The sequence below is a fragment of the Coregonus lavaretus genome, assembly GCF_964263955.1.
Source record: "Coregonus lavaretus genome assembly, chromosome: 2".
NCBI classification, from domain to species: Eukaryota; Metazoa; Chordata; class Actinopteri; order Salmoniformes; family Salmonidae; genus Coregonus; species Coregonus lavaretus.
Window position 1 is genome coordinate 58,725,856 of NC_139989.1, and position 21,953 is coordinate 58,747,808.

Consider the following 21,953-nt stretch of genomic DNA (forward strand, 5'->3'; position numbering starts at 1 on the left):
ATTATTATTATTATTTGCACACACAGTGATCAACATTACCATAATCACCAAATTAATAACACTATGTTATTGAGTATTTGTGCTGTTTCAGGTGTATTACTTGAATGCAAATCCTTGTAATGCATGGTGGATGTAAACATGGTTATGAGTTACACAGTCACCAAAAGAGGTGGTTGCCTACACTTTTTGCATTCCTTATTTATAAATCAAAAAATTGAAACACTGCACTATGTATGATGTATTATTTTAAAATCTGCAGAAGTTGAACTCCTTTCTGCGAAATTGGTGTTAAGTGAAAGAGGAAACTGTTGCATTTTACGCATACTTTACACATGATTTTTAAACCCATTTATTTCTCAAAATTGTTTATATATTTTACTCTGTCCGCTCAGACAGAGGGTCTATGCATTCTCACCTCAGACCGATGCATAATTGCATGACGCACTGGGGAGGAGTGTGGTCGGCATCGCTTATATATAACCAGTCGCGCCCTCTTCAAACACAGCAGTAGCAGCGCTTACGAAGAGTCAGGATCCCTCAAAGCAAGTAGAGCTTGCATTCAGCATCTCGCTCTCGCACCAAATACATTTGTCCGTGCGCAAAGCTCGCAATCATGATTAAAAAAAATTCGCCTTCCGAGAACGAGTTTAACATCCCGGCCAAAAACTGCTACAGGATGGTGATTCTAGGATCCACAAAAGTTGGCAAGACGGCCATCATCTCTCGGTTTCTGAATAAAAAAGTTGAGGACCAGTATACGCCGACCATCGAGGACTTTCACAGAAAATTATACAGCATTCGGGGAGATGCGTACCAATTGGACATTCTGGACACCTCTGGAAACTATCCCTTCCCCGCTATGAGGAGACTATCTATCCTTACTGGTAAGCTTAACTCTGAACGAATGAAACGGACAAATGTCTTTATGTAAAAGTGAATCATAATATTAAGCTGCATTCTGCAAATCACTTTCTATAAAAAGTATTTCAATTTAGCTTCACTAAAATGCATGCATGATGCGTAATGCAAAACTTGTGCTGTGCATTATGGAAAGTACATTGACTTTTGAGCTGTGATAATAATGTGCCTTCCATTTCTCTCTCCTCAGGTGATTTTTTTATCTTGGTGTTCAGTCTGGATAACAGAGACTCCTTCCAAGAGGTGCAGCGCCTGAAGCATCAAATTTACGAGACCAAGTCCTGCCTGAAAAACAAAACCAAAGAAAACGTGGATGTCCCGATCGTTATCTGCGGGAACAAGTGTGACCGGGAGTTTAACCGGGAGGTTCAAAATGAGGAGATTGAGCAGCTGGTGGCTGGTGACGAACAGTGTGCCTACTATGAGATCTCTGCAAAACGCAACACTAATGTCGACCAGATGTTTCAGACTCTTTTTACCATGGCTAAACTGCCCAACGAGATGAGCCCGGACTCTCACCGAAAAGTGTCCTTACAGTTTTGCGAAGTACTGCAAAACAGCAGAAGAAAGTCATTCAGAAATAAGAAATTCAAAGACAGCGAGGTATATGGGATTGTGGCACCGTTTGCGCGCCGACCAAGCGTGCACAGTGACCTGATGTATATCAAAGAGAAAGCTACTGGCTGCAGCCAGGGAAAAGAGAAAGACAGATGCACCATCTGCTAAGGACTCACTTGACAATGCACATGGAGACATGTTACGAGATGTTTAATACAGCGATGAAGACGATACCCGCCAGGCTTCTCGCCAGTTTGCCGAGTCCGGGATAAGGCAGCACGCCAAGACGCAGTGACAGCCAGGGGTGTATGTCCTAAACCATGCGAGAAGGCATTCCATGGTCAGTCAGTCAGATATTTCCCTGTGGAGTCAGGGTGATCAAATGTGATCTGGCTTATGATAACCTCTAGTGTTCTTGTTACTATAGCTACATGCTGTAAAATGATGTAGCCTACACTTATGGGGTGGCATTTGTTTACATTTTGCTTATTTTTTCTCATTTTTTACACGGAACTGAACTTGAATGTTAATTGCATAATTAGCGCATATGAATGTATATTCTTCTGTCAGAGTTTACTTTTCACAAAAAAGAAACTTGGAGAAATTAAATTATACATCTGAAATGTATATTCCCATGTCTGTCATCCTTCTTAACATTGGTAAATAAGCATATTCCCAGGCCCTTCCAGTGACACTCATACCATTAGCTAGAAGAAAGTAGCCTGTACCAAATTTATGAAATACATAATTTCTAACATCGATTTTGATGTTTCCATTTAGGCCAACTCAAGCTATTAAATGTCATTCATGAAAAATAACAGTGCGAGTAAGGTGGCCCATGCTACAATCTTACTGAGAAGCTGAATAAAGACAAGTCACAAGGAATTAAAACAACAAAAGGTTTATTTTAGGCCTACTGCATTGAAAATCTGCTGCACTCAAACTGAATAGCACACCAACAAAATCATTACCTAAAATAATAAGCCACTGCATGTACAAACTTGATGGCATTATAATTCAGTATCAATACTTTATTTTTTACAAAGTAAAAAGGGGACAGTTTACAATACAAAAAGATCGTGCCTGAAGGTAGTGTTATAGTGAAATAAAATAATTTCTGGAGTTGTTTTGACAACAAAGAGGGGATGAGTTCTCAAGTTATACTGCACAAGTTTTTAGGTTGAAAAGGCAAATGAGACAACAGGAAGCCAAGAGATGGAATACCAAAAAAGAATCCATAGAACAAGTTCATTTCCCACGATTTCAAATGATGGTTATCGTTCGTTTGTTAAAGTATTTCTCAGTCCTCTAAATACAAAAATATATACTTTTTAGTACATGAGTGTCCCTCTCCAAGTGTCTCCTGAATTCAGTTAGTTTCTTTAGGACTGTCAAACATCTCTCACGACGCTTTTGGGACCTCAAACATACACAAACTCTTGTATTTCTGCAGTAACTGATTATTGGTACTGACTTGCTCCCGCAGCGACTCTAATTGATGCTGCTGCTCTGATGGGCTCATGTCAATTCCGGCCATGGCTCCGATCTGCTCGCGCGCTTCCTGGATCCTTGTCTTCAACTTGGCCAGTTCTTGATGGACATCTTGACTATCTTTGTCCATACTTGGGGACAGAGAAGTACACGTTGTTTAAAGCATATACTTTTTTACAAAGTACTTAAACATAATTTAACCAAATTGTTGCTGCTTATCAACATTAGACTATTGAACTACAACTAGCAAGCTGGCTAACGTTAACTTCACAACAAGTCCTACCAAACCAGCACAAATATATGCATAAATTATCCTAGGCAATAAACACACTATTCAAATACATGCAAATTAAAGACTTACCATTTTATAATGTCGTGAACCAAAGGAAGAAGAGAGCAATCATCATTCTCGCCTTCTTGCTTTGGTTGACTCGTCGCCATCACGGTCGATACCATTTGACTGGCGCCTATAATTTACGTCATCAACCAGTGGCACCCATATACTTAGATAGACATCGCATCATTGTATCTGTCCCATTATGGCGTCTGCCAGAGTACGGAAAAGAGTATGGGTATACAGACAAGATATATGTCTCTCTCTGCCCTAACAATGGGAGTCGTTTTCCACAAAGAGGCACGGCGGACTGTTTAGTTCCCAACTATCCTTTCTTTGGATTGGTGGATACATTTCATTATTGTAATCGTTTTTTGAATATTCGATGAGAATTGTTGACATCAACCGCCTGTATTCAATAGAGAGATGCTATGCTACCAGCCTCATGTCATGAATATGTATAGCCATCTCGAAGACAACTCCGATATGAAGTGTTTTTTCTCAAAGTTGCCGGGATGACACGTGTCCTACTTATATCAGTACAATCGTAACAACTTGAGCATTACACAACTTCTATTCGATCAAATAAACTTCATGTAGGGAATAAGCCATTCATTTTCAAAAAATGTGACATGCTCTCATACTATCATGGTCCAAACACACCAAGAGAGTTGTGAAAAGGGCACGACAAAGCCTATTCCCCCTCAGGAGACTGAAAAGATTTGGCTAGGTCCTCAGATCCTCAAAAAGTTATACAGCTGCACCATCGAGAGCATCCTGACTGGTTGCATCACTGCCTGGTATGGCAACTGCTCGGCCTCTGACCGCAAGGCACTACAGATGGTAGTGCATACGGCCCAGGACATCACTGGGCCCAAGCTTCCTGCCATCCAGGACCTCTATACCAGGCGTTGTGAGAGGAAGGCCCTAAAAATTGTCAAAGACTCCAGCCACCCTAGTCATAGACTGCTCTCTCTGCTACCGCACGGCAAGTGGTACCGGAGAGCCAAGTCTAGGTCCAAAAGGCTTCTTAACAGCTTCTACCCCCAAGCCATAAGACTCCTGAACAGCTAATCAAATGGCTACCCGGACTATTTGCATTGTAAGCAAGCTAGCTAAGCAAATAACTTTAGATGAGAAGAATGATCTATTTTTAATAACTTTAAAAGACATTTAAAAATCTAAAGTCCTAATTTGTATTATTACTGGTGGTTTGTTGTTAACGTTTACTTGGCATAATAACCAGAGGTGGAATAATATTTGTTACTTGATGACTGTAACTGTTTCTTGTAAAATTGTTAAAGCTTTCATTTTTAAATAGTAAGGGCAACTGAGAAATTGTTTCACTCGAGCAACAGAAAACAATTGCTCTGTTGCAACATCTTCACATAATTTTCAAAATGTTAATCTGGAAACACATAGTCAGGTTCTCCTTTATACTACTAATAATACATATTAAAAAATAATGCATGGACTGATGCTGACAGAACAGCCTTTTTACGGATTTGGTTTTGTGATAGGTAACCTGACAGGGATAGTCAGCTACACCTAGGTCATGTATCTCAGTTGGTAATGTTGGCATCACTAAGGTTGTGGGTTCAACTCCTGCAAGGACTACATTAAATGAAAATGTAGGCTATGTACTCACTATCCTGTAAGTCACTTTGGAAAAATATTACTAAGTGGCATACATTATTATATGCATCTTTGTTATGGCGGCAGGTAGCCTAGCGGTTTAGAGTGTTGGGCCAGTAACCGAAAGATCGCTGGTTTGAATCCCCAAACCCACTAGGTGAAAAATCTGTTGATGTGCCCTTGAGCCAGGCACAACCCTAATTGCTCTTGTAAGTAGCTCTGGATAAGAGTGTCTTCTAAATGTCTATGTAAAATGTATTACTGGTACTGAGCTAGCATAGCTTAACCGTTAAGAAGTTAGTTTCCACTATGAACCTGGACTACAACGGACCAATAAGACTGATCCTCTGCACAACCTCCAAGCCTTTCCAAACACTGGGTGACATAACACACAATCCCTGCCCGGTCTCTGACCGAGCAAACACAAGACTGTTTAATTAAATGTGCAGGATGAGTTAGCATCTGGCTATATCTATATAGGCTAATGCAATGCAGTGCAGCCAGGCGCTATCGTTTACAGTTTGTGTTGGTGTCAATGCTATATCCAGTTCAATGCTATATCCAGGTGTGCACATAGGCCTAGTAAAACCAAAGGTTGCTGATTGTGGTGGTTGTGCCACTATAAGCCTTCCCCCCTGGAGGGTTCTGGTCCAGCATGGATGAGAGGAGGAGGGAGGGGTGGGTAGAAGGGAATGCGTGGTGGAAGAGTAGGTCATGCGCTCGCTTGCCCATTGTAGTTTCCTGCTTAGGCCTATAGATGGGTTAGCTGACAAAGTCAAGAAACCGATGAGTGCGATTCAATGGGGCAGAATTCCGGGTGTTGTTGTGATTCTGGATGGCCAGATAGTAGCAACTATAGGTAGTAAGCAGTAGTCAGGTGGTCATTACCAGGTTATGATGAGGTCTTAACTATGACCAGTAGGCTACATAATATATCACATAATATAGTGTTCAGAATTATGACCAACTGGTCGTATGGCGGTCAGAAAAATACGTCATATTCTGGTCAGTAAAAAGACGTTAAAAAACATCATTTTCCAACCAGTTTGCAACCAGAATAAGACGTCATAAAAATATGTCATTCTGACATCTTTTCAACCATGTTTTGCCCACTGGGATGACAAGAAGCTGCCATGTGGGGAATCGTAGGTGGCTCATTTCAGCTAGTTTTATCTTTTTCTTTATACCATGTCTTGTTTTGAGGTGTTTTGACTGTTTATGCTAATATGGCTAGCTAACCAACAACTGTAACAATGTATTTGAGACAACAAGTGCTCATTGTGTAAATGTATTTATGTTTTCAATAAACATTGGAGATGAAATACAGTTTACATGTCAACAATCTAAGCCAACCCCGTCTGTTTTGCCCCATAGTTACACACGCGTCAGTTTTGTTGCTAAACAACCAACCAGTCTATAGCTGCAGAATGGTTTCCTGCTCAGGCTTATAGCTGCAGAATCGTATACATACAGTATCATCCTGCACTCTAAGCTCTCCACTCTCTCCCCTCTCAGCAGTAGCAGCAGGTGGCGGCGAGTCCAGATCCTTGAGAGTCTTTCTTTACATTGTGTATCACTCTGGCCAGAGTCGTCCTATCTGTTTGAATAAGATACGAAAAAGGACCCAGTGGTGATAGAAATATTAGACCGGCTGCTATTACAGCAACACTGCCAATAGTAGGTGAGAAATGTCACCTGTACTCGAGCCGATCGAATGACCTACATATAGTTTAAACAGGTCACTCTGAGTCTCTGACAAGTGCCTCCTATCTTTGGCCCCATTTCAAGCTCTGACAATTAAATCATGTGACAACTATTATGTTTGATGATTGATAGCAGGTAGCGAGGTGACAGCTTGTCGGCTTATGAGTTGCCAAATGCTTTGTCTTCGCTATTGTTTCTGTGCAGAAGGTTCATTATGCAAAGTGAACGTACTGTATTCCCAGAGTTTGTACAAGGCGAATCATGTATTGCAAAAGTAATAAGATAATACATTGTATCTAGTACAAGACTCAGTTCAAAAGGGAAAATCAAATCCTTCTGCATTGTGTCACCGAATAACAAAATAATACATTTCAAGTAATAACAAAATAGTACCTTTCAAGTAATTCAACAAATACTTCAAAAAGTTATTAGAGTAGCATTCATAATCACATAAATTAATTAACTAGACCATATCACCTTAGTTTCAAATTTAAACGTTTATTCGCCACTTGCACAGGATACAACAGGTGTAAAACAGTACAGTGAAATTCTTACCTTGAGAACTCATTCGCAACAATGTAATGATAATAATAATAATAATAATGCTTATAATAATGCTTATAATAATAGAAGAAAAAAAATACAAGTAAGAATAAAACCCACACAAGAACTACGATCAGAGTTGAAGAAACACGAGAATGTACTGTATATACATTTACATTTACATTTTACCAGTCAGTGCCAGTACCTTATTCAATGTGCAGGGGTACTGGAGTGGTTGAGGTGGATTTATACATAAAAAGTGACTGGTAGTATGATATCAAATACAATTTAATGTTATTGGTAACATGAGCCGAATACAGATGCAGACTTTACAGTGTAGACTTTAAATGCTTACTTACGAGCCCTTTCCCAACAATGCAGAGTTGAAAAAGTTTCACGGATGGAAGGAACTTGAAGCTCTCCACTCGCTCCACTACAGCCCCGTTGATGGGAATGGGGACATGTTTGGCCTTCCATTTCCTGTAATCCACGACAAGCTCCTTTGTCTTGCCCATGTAGAGGGAGAGGTTGTTGTCCTGGCACCACACTGCCTGCCAGGTCTCTGATTTCCTCCCTATAGGCTTACCACTGTCATCGGCAAACTTAATGATGGTGTTGGAGTCGTGCTTGGCCACGCAGTCGTGGGTGAACAGGGAGTACAGGAAGGGCCTAAGCACGCACCCCTGAGGGGCCCCCATGTTGAGGGTCATCGTGGAGGATGTGTTGTTGTCTACCCTCACGACCTGGGGGCGGCCCGTCAGGAAGTCCAGGATCCAGTTGCAGAGGGAGGTGTTCAGTCCCAGGGTCCTTAGCTTAGTGATGAGATTGGAGGGCAGTATGGTGTTGAGCTGGCTGAGCTGTAGTCAATGAACAGCGGTATGCGAATTGGAGTGGGTCCAGGGTTTTTGGGATGATAGCGTTGATGTGAGCCATGACCAGCCTTTCAAAGCATTTCATAGCTACAGATGTGAGTGCAGCGGGGCAGTAGTCATTTAGACAGTTAACCTTTGCGTTCTTGGTCACAGGGACTATGGTGGTTTGTTTGAAACATGTAGGTATTACAGACTGGGTCATGGAGACGTTGAACATGTCAGTGAAGACACTTGCTAGCTGGTCGGCGCATGCTCTGAGTACGCATCCTGGTAATCCGTCTGTGAATGTTAACCTGTTTAAAGGTCTTACTCACATCGGCTACAGAGAGCATGATCACACAGTTGTCATGAACAGCTGGTGCTCTCACGCATGGTTCAGTGTTGCTTGCCTCGAAGCGAGCATAGAAGGCAATTAGCTCATCTGGTAGGCTCTCGTCACTGGGCAGCTCTCTGCTGGGTTTCCATTTGTAATCTGTGATAATTTGCAAGCCCTGCCACATCCAACGAGCATCAGAGCCTGTGTAGTGGGATTTGATCTGTGTCCGGTATTGACACTTTGCCTGTTTGATGGTTTGTCGGGAGGGCGTAGCAGGATTTCATATAAGCGTCCGGATTAGTGTCCCACTCTTTGAATGCGGGATCTCTTGCCTTTATCTCAGTGCAGATGTTGCCTGTAATCCATGGCTTCCGGTTGGGATATTTATGTATGATCATTGTGGGGACGATGTCGTCGATGCACTTTTAATGAAGCCGGTGACTGATGTTGTAAACTCCTCAATTCCATCAGATGTATCCTGGAGCATATTTTGTTACTACTTGATATACATGTAAAAGTGACTCGTAGCAGGAATATATAAATACTTATGGTAATATACTAATGGTAATATATACATGTAAACAGGAGTAATCGTGACCAGTAGCAGGATACATAGATAAATACTAAGGGTAATAGTTATCAATAATCAATGGAGAGCAGCATAATGGAGTGGTTTCCTGCAGTCAAACGACCAAATCGCCCTCTAGTGGCCTCATGGGTGGAATATTATTAATATTGTTAAACATTTCATAATTAATAAACATTATTTCAAAAAACCTGCAGAAAATCCGGTGTTTCTATGTCAAACGGTTTTGTTATATTTCAGTCTTCTGTGATATAAATAAGATGTAATATTGGGACGCATACTCAAAATGTAATACATTTCAACTCTATATCTGACATGGACAGGTGTCTTCTTTTTTTAAGCTCGTAACCATGTGTGTGAGGTGTATTCTTTGTTTAAGACTACCAATAATCACTCTGTGTGAGACTGATTTAGCCCACTGCAGTAAAAGGTTAATAAATCTAATCAATGATAATTTTAGCAGCACACACACACACACACACACACACACACACACACACACACACACACACACACACACACACACACACACACACACACACACACACACACACACACACACACACACACACACACACACACACACACACACACACACACACACACACACACACACCTGCTGGTAGAGAGTGGGGTGAAGGAGAGATCGATTCTAATTAGTTAGATCTCTGGTCAAAGACCACCATTAAGGTGGATTGGTGTGGAGAGAGCACAGCATGGGCTTATGGATCTAGGTGACCCACACTGTTCCTGGCTGGTGTACTGTGTTATGGACATTATGATGCTCGTGGCTTGCGTCCCAAATGGCACCCTATTCCCTATTTTAGTGCGTTACTTTTGACCAGCCCTAGTGCACTATATAGGCAATAGGGTGCCATTTGGGATGGAACCATGGGTCTTTTACTGCCGCTGCCGACCGAGCAACAGTTTCAAGACGTGGGCGGTAGGTACACTATACAGTATATACAAAAGTATGTGGACACCTCTTCAAATTAATGGATTCGGCTATTTCAGCCACACCCATTGCTGACAGGTGTATAAAATCGAGCACACAGCCATACAATCTCCATAGACAAACATTGGCAGTAGAATATCCTTACTGAAGAACTCAGTGACTTTCAACGTGGCACCGTCATAGGATGCCACCTTTCCAACAAGTCAGTTCGTCAGATTTCTGCCCTGCTAGAGCTGCCCCGGTCAACTGTAAGTGCTGTTATTGTGAAGTGGAAACGTCTAGGAGCAACAATGGCTCAGCCGCGAAGTGGTAGGCCACACAAGCTCACAGAATGGGACCGCCGAGTGCTGAAGCGAGTAGCGCGTAAAAATCGTCTGTCCTCAGCTGCAACACTCACTACCGAGTTCCAAACTGCCTCTGGAAACAACGTCAGCACAATAACTATTCATCAGGAGTAGGAGGAAGAATAATGGTCTGGGGCTGTTTTTCATGGTTCGGGCTAGGTCCGTTAGTTCCAGTGAAGGGAAATCTTAATGCTACAGCATACAATTACATTCTAGACGATTCTGTGCTTCCAACTTTGTGGCAACAGTTTGGGGAAGGCCCTTTCTTGTTTTAGCATGACAAAGCCCCCGTGCACAAAGCGAGGTCCATACAGAAATGGTTTGTCGAGATCGGTGTGGAAGAACTTGACTGGCATGCACAGAGCCCTGACCTCAACCCCATCAGACACCTTTGGGATGAATTAGAACGCCGACTGAAAGCCAGGCCTAATCGCTCAACATCAGTGCCCGACCTCACTAATGCTATTGTGGCTGAATGGAAGCAAGTCACCGGAGCAATGTTCCAACATCTAGTGGAAAGCCTTCCCAGAAGAGTGGAGGCTGTTTTAGCAGCAAAGGGGGGACCAACTCCATATTAATGCCCATGATTTTTGAATCAGATGTTCGACGAGCAGGTGTCCACATACTTTTGGTCATGTAGTGTATCAAAGGCTCTGTGAATGCATCTTCAAGATATGATATGACTACTTACTTTTGTCTTGTTATAGGAACTCTGTAATGTTTCACACCCAAAACACTCAACACACCAGAGGAGGCTGGTGGGAGGAGCTATAGGAGGACAGGCTCATTGTAATGGCTAGAATGGAATCAACGGAATGGTACCCATTGATTCCATTCCAGCCATTACAATGAGCCCATCCTCTTATAGCTCCTCCCACCAGCCTCCTCTGTAACACAACACACACAACAGACACAACACACACACATACACACCTTTAACTGATGGTTCAATAGAAGTGAAAGGTAGAAGGTAGTGGACACAGGATTATACAGTGAAGTAGATGGCTGTGTACTACAGGGTGTTACGTGGCTGGAGAGACGGCTTTCTTTCTTCGGACAAAATGATGCCGAAGTCCGACACCTCGTAACTCAACTGTGTCACAGTGGGATTTTCACCCCCGCTGCCGTCCATTTCAGACAAAGGGCACAGCCGTCAATGTTTAGAATTCTTATTTCACAGACAACTGAAGGATTTATGCAATGGCAATTTACTCGGCCCAGTTGTTTGTTTAGAATAGGAACATTCATGTAAGTCAGGAAGTCTGCATGGATGTATAATCATTTGAAGGTCAGATTCGAAAATTGAATGTTTTCTGAGTGATTTCTTAGGTCTTGAGTCAACCCTTAGGTCTTGAGTTAATCCTTAGGTCTTGAGTTCACCCTTAGGTCTTGAGTTAACCCTTAGGTCTTGAGTTAACCCTTAGGTCTTGAGTTCATCCTTAGGTCTTGAGTTAACCCTTAGGTCTTGAGTTAACCCTTAGGTCTTGAGTTCACCCTTAGGTCTTGAGTTAACCCTTAGGTCTTGAGTTAACTCTTAGGTCTTGAGTTAACCCTTAGGTCTTGAGTTAACCCTTAGGTCTTGAGTTAACCCTTAGGTCTTGAGTTCACCCTGTGGCATGTAATGTATTGTAGACGATAGGAACACCATATACTTGGCCAGTAAATGTAATTGGCCAGTAGATTGGCCATGTGAATGAAACAATATATACGAATGAAGGGTTATTCTATTCACATTTGGGATGCCAGGTCTATGCAGGTTAATACAAATATTCATCCTTTCCAAGCCTTATATTTGTATGCCAACATTAGCCTACTCCCAATGGAGTAAAACAAGCTTATATTTTGGGGTTCTGATTGGTTAAGACAGTTGAATTAAGCTCATGAGGTCTTTTTAGGTTATATTCTTCAAGAATCATTGGCTATGTATCATTAATTTAAAAGTTCAAAATTGATGTACCAATCCCAGATTGCCCATTTAAATTGTTTTACTTCCTATCTCTGCAAACAAAATAATATCACCTGACCTTATAGTGGCTTTAACAAATAACATTTAATCTAATATTTTATTGGAAAACCTTGCTTCTTGTTTTGAATGTCTCTCACACGAGGCAGAACATGTAGACATGGTTGGATTCATTCACTCATTGAAATGGCTATTCTCATGAAATATGTTGGTCAGTTCCCTGACCCTTGACCTGACGAAGGCGGAATAGCAGTATAACACTGGTTGATAATGTTTGTTGATTGTCTTCATGGTCCTGTATGGTGATGGTGTCCGGGTGTTTCCTTTAGTGTTCTCGGGCTGTGTGTATCAGGCTTCTCAGAGTAGGAGTACTGATCAAGGATCAGTTCACAATGAATAAAATGACACGAAAAGGGGGGACCTGATCCTAGATCAGCACTCCTACTCTGAGAAGCTTTATAAATATGGACCAGGACCAGTCCTGCCAAGGGCTATATCCGCAGAGGCCCATTCAGGTAGGAAGAGGAAGAACGAGGAAGGTCCTCTTCATTAATTTGAGGGGAAGAAATACAATGATAAACAGTACCAGTCAAACGTTTGGACACATCTACTCATTCAAGGGTTTTTCTTTATTACATTTTTTTTTTACATTGTAGAATAATAGTGAAGACATGAAAACTATGAAATAACACATATGGAATCATGTAGTAAAGTGTTAAACAAATCACAATATATTTTATATTTGAGATTCTTCAAATAGCCACCCTTTGCCTTGATGACAGCTTTGCACACTCTTGGTATTCTCTCAACCAGCTTCACCTGGAATGCTTTTCCAACAGTCTTGAAGGAGTTCCCACATATGCTGAGCACTTGTTGGCTGATTTTCCTTCACTCTGCCATCCCACTCATCCCAAACCATCTCAATTTGGTTGAGGTCGGGGGATTGTGGAGGCCAGATCATCTGATGCAGCACTCCATCACTCTCCTTCTTGGTAAAATAGCCCTTACACAGCCTGGAGGTGTGTTGGGTCATTGTCCTGTTGAAAAACAAATGATAGTCCCACTAAGCCCAAACCAGATGGGATGGCGTGTCGCTGCAGAATGCTGTGGTAGCCATGCTGGTTAAGTGTGCCTTGAATCCTAAATAAATCACAGACAGTGTCACCAGCAAAGCACCCTCACACCATAACACCTCCTCCTCCATGCTTTACGGTGGGAAATACACATGCGGAGATCATCCGTTCACCCACACAGCGTCTCACAAAGGCCAATGGGCCCTGGTCAAAGGTAGTGCACTGCATAGGGAAAATGGTGCCATTTTAGATGCAACCAGTGTATTAAACCAGTGCAATACAGTGCAACATGCCTCAGGAGAAGTCCGTAGTAGTTTATGTACGATTGAATTCTGTGATCAAGCCATTATATAAAATGTCAACATTCCACTCTCAATTCAGTCAAAGCACTTCATTGATATGGATTAAGTCTACTTTTATTACAGCATAAATGCAATGATAGAGAACAGAAGGACAGACAAGGAGGTTTAAGGTTACCCAATAGACACAAAGACATCAACAATGATGCCTGCCGTTAGCCCATGACCCAATGCTCCACTGTGTGGAAATTAAAAAATGTTCTGTGAACATGACCCCCAGGACACGATTCTAGACTATCATGACTGTTGTTCTGTCAGTTCCTTTGTGTCGTGAGCACACAAGGATTTTGAAGTGCATTACCATTGTCGAGGGAATTCAGACTGTGGTACAATGATTAATTCAAAATGCTCGAGTCTGGAGAGTAGGGCCTGTGGACCTGGGTAGGTAGCACACTGAAACAAAAGGTTTCTGTCATTAACCTTAGATGATGGATACTGTATAAAAAACAGATACTCAAACAGATACTCATACAAATCATTTATGCTGGAAAACAATGAACAACTCCAGCTAACACAGCACTTCAAAGCCTGGATTGCATTAATGAGCTGAATGACTGTAGAAATGCATGACAATTAGTGTTCTGGATAATGTAACATGCTATTAGGTTCAGCTTTTAACAATAGAGGATGATGTCCAGGTTGTGTGCATTTCTATCTGGAGTAGTTGCTGAGCTGCTTCAGGTGGTTTTAGACAAACCTACTGTAGGAGAGACAGATATATACAGTATAGAATGAGAGATATGGAGGGTGAGCGAGAGAGATAGATGTAGACAAAGAGAGAGAGAGAGAGAGAGAGAGAGAGAGAGAGAGAGAGAGAGAGAGAGAGAGAGAGGTAGACAGAGAGAGAGAGAGAGAGAGAGAGAGGGGAAGAGGAAGAGAGAGAGAGAAAAGGAGCTGTCACTCAGATCAGACACCTGGGTATTTTCTTACAGTAGAAAGTGCTAAAGGGCTCAGTCCATTGCTTTCTGGGTTAGAATTCAGCCTGCAACCCAAACGTTTCATGTTAATAGTTAGCGAACACAGGAAGTTTTGTATGACTTTTGCACTTGCGCTGACGTACTAGTGGGAGATGCACTGCGCTCTAGTAGCTGTTGCCTGTATTTTCCCTCTCCGGCACAGCATGACCTGTTGCAACAGTATCATTTCTCTGTGTTATATAAGCGGCTCAACACACACAGTTACAGACACAGACACAGATGCGAACGCGAACACAAGCAAACACACACCCACACACACACGTTGGATGCCAGAACTGGAATTATCTCCATGCATCTACACTTTTACTGTGTCAGAGACAGGGGCAGATATGCACTGGTTTTCTACAGGGGGTGTGTGTGCATCTATGCCTGGAAGAGTGCTGGGAGTGCCAGAGCTCACACCAGCTCCCCTAGGCTCTGGTCACTCTGTGAAAGCCCCAGTGTGAGTTCACCCTGGGCCATCAAGGTCTCAGAGTGCAGCCTTCTCTCACCATTCCCCTGGGTCCCTCATAACTCCTACTGTCTACATACAAAACAACAACAACTTAGAGGCACAAGATCTGTTCCAATATCCAAACTAGAATAGAATGTATATATTATTTATCCATTTGCACAGAAAGTTTGCCCACCCGTGCTCCCTTACGCAATGTAACCTCGTCCCCAGGCTTAATTGCTACCGCATATAGACAGAGAGAGCCGGCTGGTGGGCGAGATTACACACACTGTAAATTGTGTCACTTCCTAGGATGTGTTCAGTGATATTGTTCACTCCACAGGAAACCTGTCACCTATCCTTCACACCCAGGCTATATAAACTTTAATTACTGTACAGTCACTTCTCTACTGCAGAAGTATTGGTTGGCAATGATATGATATGAGTCCCTCAATGATGTGAAAAGTACAAGGAGTTAAAGATATCCGGAGAGGATACAAGGAGATGGAGAGACCAGGAGAGGAGACAAGGAGATGGAGAGACCAGGAGAGGAGTCAAGGAGATGAAAATATCAGGAGAGGAGACAAGGAGATAGAGAGATCAGGAGAGGAGACAAGGAGATGAAGAGATCAGGAGAGGAGACAAGGAGATGAAGAGATCAGGAGAGGAGACAAGGAGATGAAGAGATATAAATCAAATCAAATCAAATCAAATCAAATTGTATTGGTCACATGCGCCGAATACAACAGGTGCAGACATTACAGTGAAATGCTTACTTACAGCCCTTAACCAACAGTGCATTTATTTTTAACAAAAAAAGTAAAAATAAAACAACAACAAAAAAAGTGTTGAGAAAAAAAGAGCAGAAGTAAAATAAAATAACAGTAGGGAGGCTATATATACAGGGGGGTACCGGTGCAGAGTCAATGTGCGGGGGCACCGGCTAGTTGAGATATTTGAAGTAATATGTACATGTGGGTAGAGTTAAAGTGACTATGCATAAATAATTAACAGAGTAGCAGCAGCGTAAAAGGATGGGGTGGGGGGGCAGTGCAAATAGTCCGGGTAGCCATCATTAGCTGTTCAGGAGTCTTATGGCTTGGGGGTAGAAGCTGTTGAGAAGTCTTTGGACCTAGACTTGGCACTCCGGTACCGCTTGTCGTGCGGTAGCAGGGAGAACAGTCTATGACTAGGGTGGCTGGAGTCTTTGACAATTTTGAGGGCCTTCCTCTGACACCGCCTGGTATAGAGGTCCTGGATGGCAGGAAGCTTGGCCCCAGTGATGTACTGGGCCGTACGCACTACCCTCTGTAAGACATGGAACACTGGTCACTTTATTAATGGAACACTGGTCCCTTGAATAATGGAACACTGGTCACTTGAATAATGTTTACATAATGTTTTACACATTTCATATGTACTGTATATACTGTATTCTAGTCAAGGCCATCCTATTTAACTATTGCTGTACATATACTATATTCTTCAGATATACTACATATTCTATCAACATACTGTCCATAATGTCCCTACATCCCATCAAATGTACATATACATGTACAGTGGGGAAAAAAGTATTTAGTCAGCGACCAATTGTGCAAGTTCTCCCACTTAAAAAGATGAGAGAGGCCTGCAATTTTCATCATAGGTACACGTCAACTATGACAGACAAATTGAGAAATAAAAATCCAGAAAATCACATTGTAGGATTTTTAATGAATTTATTTGCAAATTATGGTGGAAAATAAGTATTTGGTCACCTACAAACAAGCAAGATTTCTGGCTCTCACAGACCTGTAACTTCTTCTTTAAGAGGCTCCTCTGTCCTCCACTCGTTACCTGTATTAATGGCACCTGTTTGAACTTGTTATCAGTATAAAAGACACCTGTCCACAACCTCAAACAGTCACACTCCAAACTCCACTATGGCCAAGGCCAAAGAGCTGTCAAAGGACACCAGAAACAAAATTGTAGACCTGCACCAGGCTGGGAAGACTGAATCTGCAATAGGTAAGCAGCTTAGTTTGAAGAAATCAACTGTGGGAGCAATTATTAGGAAATGGAGGACATACAAGACCACTGATAATCTCCCTCGATCTGGGGCTCCACGCAAGATCTCACCCCGTGGGGTCAAAATGATCACAAGAACGGTGAGCAAAAATCCCAGAACCACAAGGGGGGACCTAGTGAATGACCTGCAGAGAGCTGGGACCAAAGTAACAAAGCCTACCATCAGTAACACACTACGCCGCCAGGGACTCAAATCCTGCAGTGCCAGACGTGTCCCCCTGCTTAAGCCAGTACATGTCCAGGCCCGTCTGAAGTTTGCTAGAGTGCATTTGGATGATCCAGAAGAGGATTGGGAGAATGTCATATGGTCAGATGAAACCAAAATATAACCTTTTGGTAAAAACTCAACTCGTCGTGTTTGGAGGACAAAGAATGCTGAGTTGCATCCAAAGAACACCATACCTGTCGTCCTCTGTAGCTCAGCTGGTAGAGCACGGCGCTTGGAATGCTAAGGTAGTGGGTTCGATCCCCGGGACCACCCATACACAAAAAAAAAAAATGTATGCACGCATGACTGTAAGTCGCTTTGGAAAAAAGCGTCTGCTAAATGGCATATTATATTATTATTATACCTACTGTGAAGCATGGGGGTGGAAACATCATGCTTTGGGGCTGTTTTTCTGCAAAGGGACCAGGACGACTGATCCGTATAAAGGAAAGAATGAATGGGGCCATGTATCGTGAGATTTTGAGTGAAAACCTCCTTCCATCAGCAAGGGCATTGAAGATGAAACGTGGCTGGGTCTTTCAGCATGACAATGATCCCAAACACACCGCCCGGGCAACAAAGGAGTGGCTTCGTAAGAAGCATTTCAAGGTCCTGGAGTGGCCTAGCCAGTCTCCAGATCTCAACCCCATAGAAAATCTTTGGAGGGAGTTGAAAGTCTGTGTTGCCCAGCGACAGCCCCAAAACATCACTGCTCTAGAGGAGATCTGCATGGAGGAATGGGACAAAATACCAGCAACAATGTGTGAAAACCTTGTGAAGACTTACAGAAAACGTTTGACCTGTGTCATTGCCAACAAAGGGTATATAACAAAGTATTGAGAAACTTTTGTTATTGACCAAATACTTATTTTCCACCATAATCTGCAAATAAATTCATTAAAAATCCTACAATGTGATTTTCTGGAAAAAATAATCTCATTTTGTCTGTCATAGTTGACGTGTACCTATGATGAAAATTACAGGCCTCTCTCATCTTTTTAAGTGGGAGAACTTGCACAATTGGTGGCTGACTAAATACTTTTTTCCCCCACTGTATATACAGAGCCTTCGGAAAATATTCAGACCCCTTGACTTTTTCCACAGCCTTATTCTAAAATTGATTAAATATATAAAAAATTCTTATCAATCTGCACACAATATCCCATAGTGAAAACAGGTTTTTAGAAATTTTTGCACATTTATCAAAAATAAAAACCAGAAATACCTTATTTACATAAGTAAAATGTGGAAAAAGGGAAGGAGTATGAATACTTTCTGAATGCACTGCATATATATATATATATATATATATATATATATATATATATATATATATATATATATATATATATACAGTGGGGGAAAAAATATTTAGTCAGCCACCAATTGTGCAAGTTCTCCCACTTAAAAAGATGAGAGAGGCCTGTAATTTTCATCATAGGTACACGTCAACTATGACAGACAAATTGAGAATCTTTTTTCCAGAAAATCACATTGTAGGATTTTTTATGAATTTATTTGCAAATTATGGTGGAAAATAAGTATTTGGTCACCTACAAACAAGCAAGATTTCTGGCTCTCACAGACCTGTAACTTCTTCTTTAAGAGGCTCCTCTGTCCTCCACTCGTTACCTGTATTAATGGCACCTGTTTGAACTTGTTATCAGTATAAAAGACACCTGTCCACAACCTCAAACAGTCACACTCCAAACTCCACTATGGCCAAGACCAAAGAGCTGTCAAAGGACACCAGAAACAAAATTGTAGACCTGCACCAGGCTGGGAAGACTGAATCTGCAATAGTAAGCAGCTTGGTTTGAAGAAATCAACTGCAGGAGCAATTATTAGGAAATGGAAGACATACAAGACCACTGATAATCTCCCTCGATTTGGGGCTCCATGCAAGATCTCACCCTGTGGGGTCAAAATGATCACAAGAACGGTGAGCAAAAATCCCAGAACCACACAGGGGGACCTAGTGAATGACCTGCAGAGAGCTGGGACCAAAGTAACAAAGCCTACAATCAGTAACACACTACGCTGCCAGGGACTCAAATCCTGCAGTGCCAGACGTGTCCCCCTGCTTAAGCCAGTACATGTCCAGGCCCGTCTGAAGTTTGCTAGAGTGCATTTGGATGATCCAGAAGAGGATTGTGAGAATGTCATATGGTCAGATGAAACCAAAATATAACTTTTTGGTAAAAACTCAACTCGTCGTGTTTGGAGGACAAAGAATGCTGAGTTGCATCCAAAGAACACCATACCTACTGTGAAGCATGGGGGTGGAAACATCATGCTTTGGGGCTGTTTTTCTGCAAAGGGACCAGGACGACTGATCCGTGTAATGGAAAGAATAAATGGGGCCATGTATCGTGAGATTTTGAGTGAAAACCTCCTTCCATCAGCAAGGGCATTGAAGATGAAACGTGGCTGGGTCTTTCAGCATGACAATGATCCCAAACACACCGCCCGGGCAACGAAGGAGTGGCTTCGTAAGAAGCATTTCAAGGTCTTGGAGTGGCCTAGCCAGTCTCCAGATCTCAACCCCATAGAAAATCTTTGGAGGGAGTTGAAAGTCTGTGTTGCCCAGCGACAGACCCAAAACATCACTGCTCTAGAGGAGATCTGCATGGAGGAATGGGCCAAAATACCAGCAACAGTGTGTGAAAACCTTGTGAAGACTTACAGAAAACGTTTGACCTGTGTCAATGCCAACAAAGGGTATATAACAAAGTATTGAGAAACTTTTGTTATTGACCAAATACTTATTTTCCACCATAATTTGCAAATAAATTCATTAAAAATCCTTCAATGTGATTTTCTGGAAAAAATGTTCTCATTTTGTCTGTCATAGTTGACGTGTACCTATGATGAAAATTACAGGCCTCTCTCATCTTTTTAAGTGGGAGAACCTGCACAATTGGTGGCTGACTAAATATTTTTTCCCCCCACTGTATATATATATATATATATATATACTCCGGACTCCGACATTGCTCATCCTAATATTTCTATATTTCTTAATTCCATTCTTTTACTTTTTAGATTTGTGTGAATTGTTGTGTATTGTTAGATGTTACTGCACGGTTGGAGCTAGGAACATAAGTATTTCGCTACACCTGCAATAACATCTGCTAAATATGTGTATGCGACCAATAAGGAGGAGCGTACACAGCACTTTTCTCTGCCCTCCTCTCTTCTACTGCTCTCTTCTATCCTCGTGTTTCATCCTCTCCTCTCTTTTGATTAATCTTCTCTTCTCTTCTCTTCTCTTCTCTTCTCTTCTCTTCTCTTCTCTCCTCACATCTCCTTTCCTCCCCAAGGACATTATTCACCTTGCCTAGCTCACCCTTGTGCGTCATACTGAAACTTGGTGCATTTTGCATGCAAATGGTGGTAATCCCCTCTGTGTTAGTTGTTTTCTTTTTTGGGGGGGGGGGGGGGGGGGGTTGGAAACACACACACAGAGCTGTGTTTGGGTCCAGATTGTCTGCACATTCAGTTGGGTGTATATCTGCAGTGCTGGCAGGCACCAGATACAGAATTCCAATGGGGGCTTCACAACCCCAAACTACATCAGTATCATGTCACAGTGGTCCTTGTAGGGACTTGGATCTGCATGACTTGGACCTACCATATGGTGATTGAGGTACTAGGAGTCCAATAGAATAGTACACTATATCCACCCAAACTCTAGTGGATTATGTGCTGTCAAGGCATAATAGAAATTGTGAAATTATTAATGCCATATCTCTGTTGCTGCAGTTATGGAATTTTAGCAGACGCTCTTATACAGAGCGACTTACAGTTAGTGAGTGCATACTTCTATTTTTATTTTATACTGGCATTGCTAACGCCATGCTCTACCAACTGAGCTACATCCCTGCCAGCCATTCCCTCCCCTACCCTGGACGACGCTGGGCCAATTGCCTGGATTTGAACCAGGATCTCTAGCGATGCAGTGCCTTAGACCACTGCGCCACTTGGGAGACTACATTTTCTTTGGAGATTGCGCTGAATATATCACTGTATCTATTCAGAGAAGGCATTGCAGATGAGGAAAATGTCAGATTTGCATTGTTGACTTCATTATTGGCTCTGACCGGCTATTCCCCCTGGCTGTGACCGGTGAAACCATCCAAACTGCTTCAACAACTCCCTGATCCATGATCCCTTCATGACTCAACTTTCCTAACTTTTTTGTTGTTGAATGTAATGTTGTATACTTGAATTGTCACACCCTGATCTGTATCACCTGTCTTGTGATTGTCTCCAACCCCCACCAGGTGTCTCCCATTACCTCATGTGTATTTATACCTGCGTTTTCTGTTTGTCTGTTGCCAGTTCGTCTTGTCCCGTCAAGTCCTACCAGCATGTTCCCGTGTTTTCCTGTGCTCTAGTTTTTGCTTTTTCTAGTCTTCCCAGTTCTGACCTTTCTGCCTGCCGTCCTGTACCTGCTTTACTGATTTGGATGATGACTTTTTGCCTGTCTTGACCTACCGATAGCCTGCCCCTTGTACTGTAATAAACTCTGAGACTCGTACTATCTGCCTCCTGTGTCTGCATCTGGGTCTTAGCCTGAGCCATGATATCAATTCAGCTTTTAACATACAA

The 21,953-nt window shown here is 42.2% G+C and overlaps 1 protein-coding gene across 1 annotated transcript; it reads left to right on the top strand.

Moving 5' to 3' along the window:
- Positions 1-526: 526 nt before the first annotated feature.
- On the top strand, positions 527-1,707 carry LOC311144619 (dexamethasone-induced Ras-related protein 1-like). The gene is made up of 2 exons (XM_084180663.1): positions 527-884; positions 1,109-1,707. The coding sequence occupies exons 1-2, from the start codon at positions 614-616 to the stop codon at positions 1,642-1,644; spliced, it is 807 nt and encodes a 268-aa protein (XP_084036789.1). The 5' UTR covers positions 527-613; the 3' UTR covers positions 1,645-1,707.
- Positions 1,708-21,953: the final 20,246 nt, after the last annotated feature.